This window comes from Salvelinus sp. IW2-2015, linkage group LG26 (assembly GCF_002910315.2).
Source record: "Salvelinus sp. IW2-2015 linkage group LG26, ASM291031v2, whole genome shotgun sequence".
Lineage (NCBI taxonomy): Eukaryota > Metazoa > Chordata > Actinopteri > Salmoniformes > Salmonidae > Salvelinus > Salvelinus sp. IW2-2015.
The window spans coordinates 45,166,905-45,182,042 of record NC_036866.1 but is presented as its reverse complement, the minus strand read 5'-3'; the positions used below and the strand labels follow the sequence as shown (position 1 = coordinate 45,182,042).

General features: G+C 43.6%; 1 protein-coding gene across 1 annotated transcript in view; it reads right to left on the bottom strand.

Moving 5' to 3' along the window:
• LOC111952243 (SH3 and multiple ankyrin repeat domains protein 2-like) overlaps positions 1-9,906 on the bottom strand; it is a 95,660-nt gene extending 85,754 nt beyond the window's left edge. Inside the window, exons 1-3 of the mRNA XM_070435036.1 lie at positions 9,854-9,906; positions 9,715-9,719; positions 8,865-8,989 (exon numbers count right to left, since the gene is read on the bottom strand). Of these exons, the coding sequence (XP_070291137.1) occupies positions 8,865-8,989; positions 9,715-9,719; positions 9,854-9,906 (183 nt within the window). The remainder of the gene's footprint in view (positions 1-8,864; positions 8,990-9,714; positions 9,720-9,853) is intronic.
• Between the last annotated feature and the right edge of the window lie 5,232 nt (positions 9,907-15,138).

Sequence of the window (15,138 nt, the reverse complement as noted above, 5' to 3'; positions counted from 1 at the left end):
GTGCGGGCAGTGATCGGTTGAATAGCATGCATTTAGTTTTACTTGCGTTTAAGAGCAGTTGGAGGCCACGGAAGGAGAGTTGTATGGCATTGAAGCTCGTCTGAAGGTTAGTTAACTTCTCTAGGGTAGGGGGCAGCATTCGGAATTTTGGATGAAATGCATGCCCAAATTAAACTGCCTGCATCTCGGGCCCAGAATATATGATATGCATATAACTGGTAGATCTGGATAGAAAACACTATAAAGTTTCCAAAACTGTTAAAATAGTGTCTGTGAGTATAACAGAACTGATTTGGCAGGCAAAAACCTGAGAAAAATACAGTATCCATTGACTTAGGACTCAAATTGCACTTTCTATGCCTTCCACTAGATGTCAACAGTCTTCAGAAATTGTTTCAGGCTTGTATTCTGAAAAATGAAGAAGTAAGAGCAGTCTCAATGAGTGGACGCTGCCGTGTCACAGAGCTTTTTCCTGCGCCAGACCGAGAGAGTGCGTTTCTTGTTTACCTTTTAAATTGACGACGTTATTGTTCGGTTTAAATATTATCGATTTTTGAGGCTAAAAACAACCTGAGGTTTGAATATAAACATCGTTTGACATGTTTCTATGAACTTTACGGATACAATTTGGATTTTTTGGTCTTCCTGTTTTGACTGCATTTGAGCCTGTGGATTACTGAACAAAACTGAGGTTTTTGAGTATAATGAGACTGTATCGAACAAAAGGAACATTATTGAGTAAATGAATGTCTGCTGAGTGCAACCATATGAAGATCATCAAAGGTAAGGGATAAATTTTATCTCTATTTCTAAATTGTGTAACTGTTCTACCTGGCTGGCTACTGTTTGTAATGATTTGTCTAGTGGGCTATGTTCTCAAATAATCGTAAGGTATGCTTTCGCCGTAAAGCATTTTTTAAATCTGACACCGTGGTTGGATTCACAAGCAGTTCATCTTTAAACCTATGTAAAATATGTTTTGTTTTCTGAATTTTTATAATGAGTATTTCTGTATTTGAATTTGGCGCCTAGCAGTTCACTGGCTGTTGAAGAGGTGGGACGCTACCGTCTCACGTGCCCAAGAGAGGTTAACACAGTGTCAAAAGARGGGCCAGAAGTATACAGAATGGTGTCGTCTGCGTAGAGGTGTACCAGAGAATCACCAGCAGCAAGAGCAACATCATTGATGTATACAGAGAAGAGAGTCGGCCCAAGGATTGAACCCTGTGGCACCCCCATAAAGACTGCCAGAGGTCCGGACAACAGGCCCTCCGATTTGACACACTRAGTAGTTGGTAAACCAGGCGAGACAATCATTTGAGAAACCAAGGCTGTCGAGTCTGCCAATAAGAATGTGGTGATTGACAGAGTCAAAAGCCTTGGCCAGGTYGATGAATACGGCTGCGCAGTAATGTCTCTTATCAATGGTGGTTATGATGTCGTTTAGCTGAGGTGCACCCATGACCAGCTCTGAAACCAGATTGCATAGCGGAGAAGGTACGGTGGGATTCGAAATGGTCTGTAATCTGTTTGTTAACTTGGCTTTCGAACACCTTAGAAAGACAGGGTAGGATAGATATAGGTCTGTAGCAGTTTGGGTCTAGAGTGTCACCCCCTTTGAAGAGGGGGATGACCGCGGCAGCTTTCCAATCTTTGGGAATCTCAGACGATACGAAAGAGAGGTTGAACAGGCTAGTAATAGGGGTTGCAACAATTTCGGCAGATCATTTTAGAAAGAGTGGGTCCAGATTTGTAGGGGTCCAGATTTTGTAGCTCTTTCAGAACATCAGCTATCTGGATTTGGGTGAAGGAGAAATGGTGGGGGCTTTGGCAGGTTGCTGTGGGGGGTGCCGGGCAGTTGACCAGGGTAGGGGTAGCCAGGTGGAAAGCATGGCCAGCCGTAGAGAAATGCTTATTGAAATTCTCAATTCTAGTGGATTTATTGGTGGTGACCGTGTTTCCTAGCCTCAGAGCAGTGGGCAGCTGGGAGGAGGTGCTCTTATTCTCCATGGACTTTACAGTGTCCCAGAACTTTTTTGAGTTAGTACTACAGGGTGCAAATTTCTGTTTGAAAAAGCTAGCCTTAGCTTTCCTAACTGACTGTGTATATTTGTTCCTAACTTCCCTGAAAAGTTGCATATCACGGGCGATATTCGATGCAAATGCACAACGCCACAGGATGTTTTTGTGCTGGTCAAAGGCAGACAGGTCTGGAGTGAACCAACGACTATATCTATTCCTAGTTTTAAATGTTTTGAATGGGGCATACTTATTTAAGATGGTGAGGAAGGCACTTTTAAAGAATAGCCAGGCATCATCTACTGACGGGATGAGGTCAATGTCATTCCAGGATACCCCGGCCAGGTCGATTAGAAAGGACTGCTCGCAGAAGTGTTTTAGGGAGCGTTTTAGGGAACGACCCATTACGGATGCAGGCAATGAAGCAGTGATCGCTGAGATCTTGATTGAAAACAGCAGAGGTGTATTTGGAGGGAGTTAGTTAGGATGACATCTATGAGGGTGCCCGTGTTTACAGATTTGGAGTTGTACCTGGTAGGTACCTGGTAGGTTTATTGATAATTTGTGTGAGATTGAGGGCATCAAGATTAGTTTGTAGGATGGCCGGGGTGTTAAGCATGTCCCAGTTTAGGTCACCTAGTAGCACAAACTCATAAGATAGATGGGGGGCAATCAATTCACATACGGTATCGAGGGCACAGCTGGGGGCAGAGGGAGGTCTATAGCAAACGGCAACAGTGAGAGACTTGTTTCTGGAAAGGTGAATTTTTAGAAGTAGAAGCTCGAATTGTTTGGGTACGGACATGGATAGTAATACAGAACTCTGCAGGCTATCTTTGCAGTAGATTGCAACGCCGCCCCCTTTGGCAGTTTTATCTTGGCGGAAAATGTTATAGTTAACTGTTACGCACGCCTCTAAGAAGAGGGAACGCAACACCCTGCTACAACTCAACTCCCCGTGAAGTGAAAGAGAAAAAGGCAGAATGTGGTACCGTTTACAAGAACTTTATTCCTTTACACGGTAATATGGGGAAAAGGGGCTGGACAGAACAAAAGCAAAGAAAGTAAATGTCAAAGCTTCTCTATATCACAATCAAATTCTCTCCATTCTCTCTCCCTTTACAATCTTTATCACTATCTCCTCAGCCTACAATCTCCTCAGCCTGCAATCTCCTCAGCCTGCAAATCTCCTCAGCCTGCAATCTCCTCAGCCTGCAATCTCCTCAGCCTGCAATCTCCTCAGCCTGCCTATGATCTCTCTCTTCTGAACAACAGAACACTGGCTTTTATAGCTTCAGAAGGCATTGGTAATTCGAGCCAGCTGCGTCTTTGACGAGGGGGCGGGGTCAGCTCTCCAATCATCAATTGGGGCCGACCAATCAGCTGCTTGGGGAGAATTTCAGGAAGCCATCTTCTGAAACACACACTCAAATACAAACTACAACACAGAAACTGGGGAACGTAACATTAACGATGGAGATTTCAGGGTTTTTGGTGGTTTTCCTAAGCCAGGATTCAGACACGGCTAAGACATCCGGGTTGGCAGAGTGTGCTAAAAGGGGTATACTAAAGCAGTGAGTAAAACAAACTTAGGGAGTAGGCTTCTAATGTTAACATGCATGAAACCAAGGCTTTTACGGTTACAGAAGTCAACAAATGAGAGCACCTGGGGAGTGGGAGTGGGGCTAGGCACTGCAGGACCTGGATTCACCCCTACATCACCAGAGGAACAGAGGAGAAGTAGGATAAGGGTACGGCTAAATGCTATACGAACTGGCCGTCTAGCACGTTCGGAACAGAGAGTAAAAGGAGCAGGTTTCTGGGCTCGATAGCATAGGTTCAAGGCATAGTGTACAGACAAAGGTAAGGTAGGATGTGAGTACATTGGAGGTAACCTTGGCATTGAGTAATGATGATAGAGATATAGTCTCTAGAGACGATTAAACCAGGTGATGTCATCGCATATGTAGGAGGTGGAACAACATAGTTGGTTAAGGCATATTGAGCAGGGCTAGAGGCTCTACAGTGAAATAAGACAGTAATCACTAACCAGGACAGTAATGGAYGAGGCATATTGATATTAGAGAGAGGCATGCGTAGCMAAGTGAACATATGGGTCCAGTGAGTGGTTGGGCTGACTGGGGACACGGCGATTCAGACAGTTARCAGGCCGATGCTAACAAGCTAACAGTTAGTAGGCCGGGGCTAAACAAGCTAGCAGTTAGCAGACCGGGGATGGCGAGCTAGCAGTTAGCAGACCTTGTTAGCAAGCAAGCAGTTAGCAGGGGCTAGCAGTTAGCAGACCGGGGCAGGCAAGCTAGCAGTTAGCAAACTGGGGCAGGCAAGCTAGCAGTTAGCAGACCGGGGCAGGCAAGCTAGCAGTTAGCAGACCGGGGGTAGCAAGTTAGCCTTTGGGGGACGTCGCGATGGGGGTAAGTCTGTTTTTGCCTCTTCGTGCGGTGGCGTTGATAGACCAGTCGTGGAATTAGTAGGGTTCCAGGTAGCTCTAGGTAGCTAGCAGGCCTAGCAGGTTAGCAGAATGGGCCTTCAGCGGGCGTCGCGCCTGAGGGGCCTGTTGGARTCCTCGGGCTGATTATGTCGGTATTCCAGTCGTGTTCCGTGCCCCGTACCGGTAGTAGAAGGGGTCCGGATATTGTAGCCCAGGAGTGGGCTTCGGTGGTAGCACAGGAGCCCTGGCTGGGCTAGCTTCAGGCTAATTGGTGCTTGCTCCGGGATGGAAACGCTAGCCAGGAGTGGTCACCCGTGATTGCGGTTAGCTAGTTACGAAGATCCAGATGAAAATGTTCAGAGTTTGCGGTAGGAATCCGGGGATATGGAGAGAAATAGGTCCGTTATGCTCTGGTTTGAGTCACGTTGTTCGAACTGGCGAAGAGCTTTCCGAGCTAAAGGTTAGCTGATGACCGCCAGCAGTGGTTTGCTAACTGATAGCTGGTAGGTAGTTAGCTGGCTAGCTTCAGTTGAGAGATTCCAGATCCGAAGTAAATAGAAATACTTTAGAAAAAAGCAGATCCACGCCACATTGGGTGAGGACGGTTGCAGGAGAGTATTTAGAAATTGAGGTTTAGGAAAATATTTTTAAAAGATATGCGAAGAAAAAGATGTAAAAAGATATATACAAGGGACACGACAGGACAAAGACAAAGACGTCTGACTGCTACGCCATCTTGGATTGCTCACTGATAGAGTGAAGGGAATAAGGGACAGATCACTGATAGAGTGAAGGGAATAAGAGACAGATCACTGATAGAGTGAAGGGAATAAGAGACAGATCACTGATAGAGTGAAGGGAATAAGAGACAGATCACTGATAGAGTGAAGGGAATAAGAGACAGATCACTGATAGAGTGAAGGGAATAAGAGACAGATCACTCTGAGGTCCCAGACACACCCATCTGTAGAGCAGCACCCCCTCTCCCTGAAGACAGCCGATAAACCTTCACCTACACATCCCCAAGAGATGCACCCACAACACCCGACAGGCTTTAAACCCTCCATCCCCATCCCCATCCCCGTCCCCCAAAGCTATCCACATCTCAAGTATTGACTGGACCATTAAACAGGGGTTTACTGGCAGCCTGCAAGGAAATTGGCGATGGTCTGTTAGGGATGACCAAGCAGAGCATCAAAACACACAAGAGTAAGCTGTGAACTCCCGAGACTGCCATTGTCCCCCAACCAGGGCACAGATTTGCTGTAATGTCATCATACTATTTGAAAGGAATTTACCGTTGAGCTAAATAATGTAATATTTCATGGGCAATGCTGTACATTATTGGCTAGTTGGATGACATCAAATCAAGATCAAATCCTATTCTGAGGAATAATCACCAAAAGAGACGGAGACGTGTGACAAATCTTAAAGCTTCCAATGACTAATAGAATGTAATAGCACGATAACAAATTTGAATGCAAAGGGTCAATTCCCTGGGGCTATCTCTAGCTTGACTATACAGTAATATGGGGAGTGGTAGGACGATATTAGTTTAGCTGCAAGACATACACCACTGTACTCTATTCTACACTGTTAAAATGAAGTGCTTCGTAACACCAAAACTAGTGGCAACTGAGCTGCCACCAATGCAAAGGAGATGAAACCTTAACTTTGCTGTGGTACTGAAACACATCATCCTGAGACGTTTTGAAACAATGCAGAATTAGATCCCTTCTCTTTTTGGTGTCGTTTCCTCTTTCTATAGCTTCTAAACACTGCTATGGTGTTTCAAATCCTGTCAAGTGCAGAATTAGATCCCTTCTTCTGGAGAATTTTTATGTTTAACATTGATTCATGTATCTGATCATTTGCCAGTTTATCCCATTTTGGCAGGCATTGTTGAGCTCAGTGCTCAATTCACCAGCAGTAACTAGAGGGTTTACATAACAAATGGCAGGATACTGTAATTACCTCTACCATTTAAAGTTTGAAATGTCGGGAATGGGTGGTCTCATCACTCAACGTCATTTTTCCTGACGGTTTTAATATGATCCATTACAGCTCATGGCACAACAAGCTGCTTAAAACTCATATAGAAGTATACTTTTCTTTCTTCAAAACATGCACACAACGTTGTGTGAAATAATCATGACGTCTGAACATTTTTAAATAATACACACAGCACTTTCAAAACAGAGCAAGAGAGGAGATTAAAACCAGACTTTCAATGAGTTAAATCATTCAATGTCCTCTATCTTTGGTTATCCTCATAAAAGATACTGACATTTGGAGCAACATATTAAGTTGGATTTATTCTTACATTTTTGGGTAAAATGAAATTAAGAAAACATTGAAATGACTTGCATTCATTTATATAAATTATATGTTGTTTTTTTTGTTTGTCAATTTCTATTCACCCTATAATATTTTTTTTACAGTGTGGCTGTCTGGTTGAGTGTGTAAAATTACAATGACATTCCATTGAAGTTGGGGGTTGAATTCCCACTTTCACCTGTTCCACTTTCACTCCTTATCTGTTTCCTCTTGTTTCTAATTTGTCTAAATAAATAAATCATTGAAAAAATGAAGGTGGAATTCCACAAAAAACTTATTCTCCATAGGGCCTTTATCATCAATCAATAGTCTGGCTATAAACCATTTGCATTTCTAAACCACTTGACTATATGAGAGACAGTCTGCAAAAGTTTTTTAAATATTTTTGTGTGTTTTGAATAACCCCTTTGGGTGTTTCAGAGTACTTCTATTCTGTTTTTAAAAACACTTTCTGTGTATCAGAACACGTACACGTTGGGTTTACGTTCAAACAACCGCCAAACACCACATCTCAGTTTAGGTACACAACTTTTCAGCGTTTCATCACACAATCACTGCGTTTTGAGTCTGTCTATTTTTACAGTGTAGTTGATGTTTCCCCCCTTTTTTTGTAACATCATCACCATCCTGCTCTGACAGCTGATTTTAAAAAACGCAAGCTGTTCAGCGCCCAATGAATCCGTGAACACTGCGTCTGTATGCTCTAGGAAGACAGATGGCCAATCATTATCTCCCCACTACTCTGCCTTATACTGCAAAATGACTTCCACCCGTCCCCGTTGAAGGAACCCTAGAAATACAATCTCACTGTAGTTCTGTTGAAGTAACACTGAAGAACACCGACACTGAAGACATCTAGGATGTGCATATAAAACATTCACACAGCACACGGAGTATGCTGAGTTGGAGTTCTGAATTTTGCAAGCGCAAAATGTATTTGTTTTGCTGACATAGAACTGAAGTGACAGCCATGGAAAAAAAAGATGAACTGGAACTGACCTCTCCCCAGTCTGTTCAAGCATTAATTCATTCACTCATCTCAACTACTAAACCAGAGGTTCTGTTCAACCACAACCTGCTGTGGTCAAATGTTAAGACAACGAAGTCAAGAAATAAAGAATTTAGGTGAGGTACTTGTCCTGACAAACGGAAGATAAATCCACAGCTAAGAGGAGGTGAGTGCTACGCAAATACTACAGTATGTGCGCTGTGTTCAAGTGGAAATCTAATCCATAGTGACTGTCTGAGTTAGCCTGGAATTTAACTGTTCCTCCTGTTACGTTTGGGAAACAACAGTGAAGCGGAACGTATCAGTTTGGATTTCAGGCGATGCTCGGGGATGAACTCAAGCGCCTTACAAAAAGACTGACAGATAGAACTGGACAGTGTGCTGCACGGGAGTGACTCTGAGCACAACTCTGAAGACATTACAGTAGTTTAGGAGGAGAGCAGACAGCACTTCAACCAACATGAGACGAGGTGCAGCCCAAAAAACTAAATCTTTCAATACAGTAGCTTAGTGTTCCTCGTTTCAGCATTAACAGAACACAGATTTCTCATTAAGTATGTTCACGAGGAATCTTTCTGGAGCTTATCCAGACTTTTATAACTCACTTTTAGAGGTTCAGTTCACTTGGAGGCCGAGAAAACTATGCCAGAATGGGCTGTTCTGTTCTGAAAGCCATGATTTTCTGGGTCAAACAAAACTCTAAAATGCTAAATGGAGTAAACTACCCTAAATTCCCACAGAAGAGACCCACGCTTATGGAGCTTGTCGGGGCCACATTCATAAATGCATTCAGACAGACCTCCCATCCAGTTTCAAAGATTACATATCAACACAAAATCTTCACACTGAAAAGGAATCTTCCAAGTCCAGGAAGGAACGTTTGAATCCTCACATCCTATCTCCTCGCCTCCCTCTCAACCGTACTGGAGAAGTAGGTCCAAGGTCCCTCCCATCAAGACCTTCTTTTCCAATGCATTTCATGGAGGAGGCAAGGAGAGAGGACACAAGCAATCGCGGAGAGATCAATTGAGAAAGACTGTGTTTCCTTACCTCGATGAGGAAGTCTCCGTTGCGAAGCCCTGACCGCCACGCAACCCCGCCCTCGTCCACAGACTCCAGGTACTGCAAGGCGGGGAAGGCAGGGGTGGGAGTAAACTCCTCGATAGGCGTGTCCGCTGGAGGGGTGGGTGAGCAGGTGCAGACAACGTCCCAGGTAAAGTCAGAGAGAGAGAAGAGAAGGTGAGAAATGCAGGGAAGCAATGTCACTGGGACAGTATCATTACTGCACAGTATTACACATACGTAATACAGGTAATTCAACTAAACATCAATCTCGTGAAATTCAACACGACAGTGTAACGTGTCATAGACACCTTTTGAATGTCAACATTCAAAACGGACACCATCAGGGAAATGGAAAACATATTTTACCGGACCAAATAATATGACGTTGCAAACTGTGTTCCATACACGTGTACGCACAAATAACATGTACATGGAAGATGTACATACATTGAGGATATACAGTAATACATGCAGGAACATCATTACAGCAATATTACAGTAGCATTTGTATTTAGATGGATCATCATAACGCAATGTAATTATCAGTAAGACACGAAAAACATTGCATGTAGAAAACAATGGCAATGTAATTACAGCTTAGTGGCATAATCATGCTGTCTGGCCAGGGACAGCGACAGAGACTGTGGGCTAGGGCTGGGGCTGCAGCAGAGGTTTGGAGCTAGGGAGACGCATCATTCACCCCTCCACCCCTGTCTCTTATACACATCTAGATGTGTATAAGAGACAGGTGTGTGTGTGTGTGTTTCAAACTGCAGACACTGACAAACTGCAGATCTGACAGGATCGCATCAATATACTACACAACTAAACTGACCGCCTCTGCAATCAGCAAATTTTTGTTTACAAATATCAGCAAAGTCAAGTCAAAGTTTACTTCGGTTTAGATGTTGCAGATCGCTACAGATGTTACATGAATACTGTGTAGCATCTTTCTCCTGCAGAACTGAACTCACAGCACCTCCAAGAAACCGGTGGTGACAAGTGACACTTGCAGTAAATCAGCCATGTGTTCGAAGAAAACTCCAAAGGCAGTAGTTAGTCTGCTCATTCAATACAGTAGTTTGTTCATTTCTATTCTATGGAGCAGAGGCTCTGGGTATGAGATTTGAATGAATTGTCTACTCGATCAGATACATATGTTTGTGATGGAGAAGCTGTTTAAGTCATCAGAATATCAGTAGTTATTCAGTTAATATAGGCTCCRTCAGTTCATTATAGGCTCCTATAGGCACCAATATTAAACTTATTATGGTGGTCACACAACACATGATATGGGGCAGAGCTGACTTGAGAATGAGCTACAACACAAAAACTGTCACACTGTCATCAACAGAAAAAAAAGTATTGGAATTTCTATTGAAGTAAGTGGGTGTTCAGAACAGCATGGGTGCATAATAAGCCATATGTGTGTGATTCTCATCACTGACGCAACGGAAACAAATAGTGCAACGTGGACCGGGGACGACACATGAACATAACAAGGGAGCAACAGACAGACACTAAGTTAAGGTCCGTCTCCTACCTTTCGCCCCTCGCAGCACAAACCCGAATCCCTCGTTATCCTTCTTCTGTAGAACTACCGTCTTCTCGTCAATAACACAGTCGCTGTGGAGAAAATTCCGCGCAAAGCGACCGTTATTACTGCATCCTATCATCCTCATCATAGCCACAGCTGCTCGCCCCGAGTGCTTAATCATGACAGCTCGTCGGCTGCACACCGAATTAATCAATTATAATAATGAATGATGCTCCCTGTATCGATGTGACAGCGACAGCGCGCCGTCACAGTGCTCATCCGAAGATGAAGTCCACCTTTGCCGAAAACGTTGATGCAAAACAAACAAAAAACGGACGGAGCCGGAGACAGAGGAGAGTAAACATTTCCACCCAAAGGAGAGCAAAATCAAAAGAAAATTAGAAAAAAAACTGCTGCTAAAAAGCCAGCGGCTCTGGGAACGATGGAGGGAGGGAGCGATGAGGGGTAGCCTATAGGGTGCAAAGCTGAGTGGATGAATGAACGAACGAACGAACGAATTAATGGATGAATGAAGACAGGAAATTCGGAGTAATTTATTTCAATTTAGTGGAAGCGACCACCCATAGCCTGCCTATCAAATGTATTTCATTCCTCAGTCGGCAGTATCCTTTAGTGTATGCAACCTGGTCTCAGAGATTTCGTATTATTCTGTGTATACAGCAACATCTGGATGACAACTGAATCAGGCCGTGGTATCATGGATGAAAGCTGAGAAGAGTTAGGCTATATTAGCCTACATATGTATGCAAAATTGCATATAGACCAACATGCAGTAATGTGATTTATCGGCGTAAATAGYCTTTAACTAAACAAACAATCGTAGGCCAATTCATACATTGTCACATCATATTGTGACAAAAGAAAGAACACACAATTTGGTGAAAAGGTTCAAAAATAAATACATGAAAAGCTATCACACAAGAATTTGCTGAATTTCATTCTCAAGAACCACTGGAGTAGAAGTAGTTAACCATTTCAGATGCATGGACAATCTAAAGGTCATTCTTCCAATCTAGTAGGCCTATGCTTGAATCAAAACAGTAGGTCAGCCTAGGCTACAAAAGTATACATCATTCCAGAATGAGTATTGTGTTCAATGCTTTGGGTGGGTTCCAAGGAGGAACTTGAAGGGAGAGCAGCAGAGGTAACAGCATGATTGTTGTGGTGGTGGTGGTGGTGGGATGCTTGGTTGCCGTGGTAACACGTTCTACTTTGAGCTGGTGATCAGAATGGGGCTAGTCCTAGTATTCCAGGACCAAAGTGAAGCTATAGGTCATCATAGTGCAGGGTTTCCTAAACTCGGTCCTCTGGACCCCAAGGAGTGCAGGTTTTGGTTTTTGCCCTACCACTACACAGCTGATTCAAATGATCAACTAATCATCCAGCTTTGATCATTTGAATCAGCTGTGTAGTGCTAGGGCAAAAACCAAAACGTGCACCCCATGGGGTCCCGAGGACCGTGTTTGGGAAACGCTGTGACAGTGCAACAAGGTTATGGTAGATTCTGCAGAATAACTGCAGTATACTGCACTCTAACTGCAGTTACACTGCAAAATTACCGCAGTAATTATTTTTTKGGGGGGGACGCAGTATTTGCAGCATACTGCAGTCGTACTGCACTCTGACTGCAATCTTTTTGCAAGGGTGCTCTACGTGTAATACAGGGAATACAGACCTTCAGGAAACAAAGTCAAATCATATATATATATTCCAATATCCTAGTATGAAGCCAGAAGGCAGCCTATAGCTATCCCAAAAGGTTACAGTAAAATATGTCAATGCATGAAGCAGAAAGGACACCAATCTCAATGCAGACAGTATTTGCCAAGCTAATCAGTAGTAGTCTCCTTTCTGCTTCATGTATCAAGAGATTACACTGTAGCTTGAACATCAAAGTTGGCCTACACTCTTGAAGAGATTACATTCATTTGTTGGAGCAGTGCAACTGGTCAGATTACATCCCCACTAATATAAAGGAATCCCCAAATATGTTGTCCGTTGAGCAAACCAGAAGCCTGGCCAAGTTTACAGAGAGGTTTGTTTCGGGCTGAGTTGGCAAGGCCCAGATCTGCTATGCTATGCTGAGTTGGCAAGAGAGCAGCAACAGATCTGGGACCAGGCTGAAGTCCCTCACCTCTGTCACCCCCCCATGCCAGAGCAGATGAGCAGAGCAGCATGCAAACAGCCTTCACAGCACCGGTAATAGGGACTCTGTCTGTGTGTCCATGACAACCTACTTTGCTCTTTACACTGGCTGTCCTGGTTGGTGGGTACGGTGCATTCAGAAAGTATTCAGACCTCTTGACTTTTTCCCCATTTTGTTACGTTACAGCCTTACTCTAAAATTGATTCAATAGTTTTTTTCCTTCATCAATCTACACACAAATTTTATCAAATGTATTAAAACAAAAAAACTGAAATATCACATTTACATAAGTATTCAGACCATTGCTCAGTACTTTGTTGAAGCACCTTTGGCAGCGATTACCGCCTTGAGTCTTCTTGGGTATGACGCTGCAAGCTTGGCAGACCTGCTACACCCACCCGCAGCACGCGCTCCAGCAGGTGTATCTCACTGATCATCCCTAAAGCTAAAACCTCATTTGGACGCCTTTCCTTCCAGTTCTCTGCTGCCTGCGACTGGAACGAATTGCAAAAATCTCTGAAGTTGGAGACTTTTATCTCCCTCAACAACTTTTAAAATCTGCTATCCGAGCAGCTAACCGATCGCTGCAGCTGTACATAGTCCATCTGTAAACTACCCACCCAATTTACCTACCTCACCCCCATACTGCTTTTATTTATTTACTTTTCTGCTCTTTTGCACACCAGTATCTCTTCCTGCACATGATCATCTGATGATTTATCACTCCAGTGTTAATCTGCTAAATTGTAATTATTAGATTTATTGCCTACCTCATGCCTTTTGCACACATTGTATATAGATTCTCTTTCTTTCTACCATGTTATTGACTTGTTTATTGTTTACTCCATGTGTAACTCTGTGTTGCTGTTCACACTGCTATGCTTTATCTTGGCCAGGTCGCAGTTGCAAATGAGAACTTGTTCTCAACTAGCCTACCTGGTTAAATAAAGGTGAAATAAAAAAAATAAAAATAAAAATTTTGGGAGTTTCTCCCATTCGTCTCTGCAGATCCTTTCAAGCTCTGTCAGGTTGGATGGGGAGCGTCGCTGCACAGCTATTTTCAGGTCTCTCCAGAGATGTTCGATTGGGTTCAAGTCCGGGCTCTGGCTGAGCCACTCAAGGCCATTCAGACACTTGTTCCGAAGCCACTACTGCGTTGTCTTGTCTGTGTGCTTAGGGTCGTTGTACTGTTGGAAGGTGAACCTTCGCCCAAGTCTGAGGTCCAGAGCACTCTGGAGCAGGTTTTCATCAAGGATCTCTCTGTACTTTGCTCCGTTCATCTTTGCCTCGATCCTGACTAGTCTCCCAGTCCCTGCCGCTGAAAAACATCCCCACAGCATGATGCTGCCACCACCATGCTTCACCGTAGGGATGGTACTAGGTTTCCTCCAGACCAGAGAATCTTGTTTGTCATCATCTTTGAGTCCTTTAGGTGCGTTTTGAACAACTCCAAACGGGCTGTCGTGTGCCTTTTACTGAGGAGTGGCTTCCGTTTGGCCACTCTACCATAAAGGCCTGATTTGTGGAGTGCTGCAGAGAATGTTGTCCTTCTAGAAGATTCTCCCATCTCCACAGAGGAACTCTGGAGCTTTGTCAGCGTGACCATCAGGTTCTTGGTCACCTCCCTGACYAAGGCCCTTCTCCCCCGACTGATCAGATCGGCCCGGCGGCCAGCTCAAGGAAGAGTCTTGATGGTTCCAAACTTCTTCCATTTAAGAATGATGGAGGCCACTGTGTTCTTGGGGACCTTCAATGCTGCAGACATTTTTTGGTACCCTTCCCCAGATCTGTGCCTCGACACAATCCTGTTTCGAAGCTCTACGGACAATTCCTTTGACCTCATGGCTTGGTTTTTGCTGTGACATGCACTGTCAACTGTGGGACCTTTTATAGACAGGTGTGTGCCTTTCCAAATCATGTCCAATCAATTGAATTTACCACAAGTGGACTCCAATCAAGTTGAAGAAACATCTAAAATATGATCAATGGAAACAGGATGCACCAGAACTCAATATCGAGTCTCATTCCAAATGGTTCTGAATACTTCTCATTTTTTAAATGTTTTTATTATACATTTGCAAACATTTCTAAAAAACTTGTTTTGCTTTGCCATTATGAGTTATTGTGTGTAGATTTATGAGGATTTTCTTAATTTCTTCTTCATTTTACAATAAGGCTGCAACGTAACAAAATGTGGAAAAAGGGAAGGGGTCTGAATACTTTCCGAATGCACTGTATATTAGTACTGTTGGATGGAGGAGGATATCTCTCTCTCTCTCTCTCTCTTGGTCTCTCCATTTCTGTCTCTCTTTCTATTGCTTTCTCTCTCCTTTTCTCTGCTCATGAAGGATCTTGTATAGGCCTGGTACATGCTTTAAAATCAATTCAATCCATCAGGTATGTAGGTAATGCATGTGCTGCAATAAGGTCTAATTGGGACGTTCATCAGTTAAAACATGTAGTTACCCCATGCTTTCTCATGTAGACTGTTCCCTGATCAGAAGCTGAGGACATTGTGAATGGAGTGCTTTCTTTCCTAGGTACACTTTTTTAGT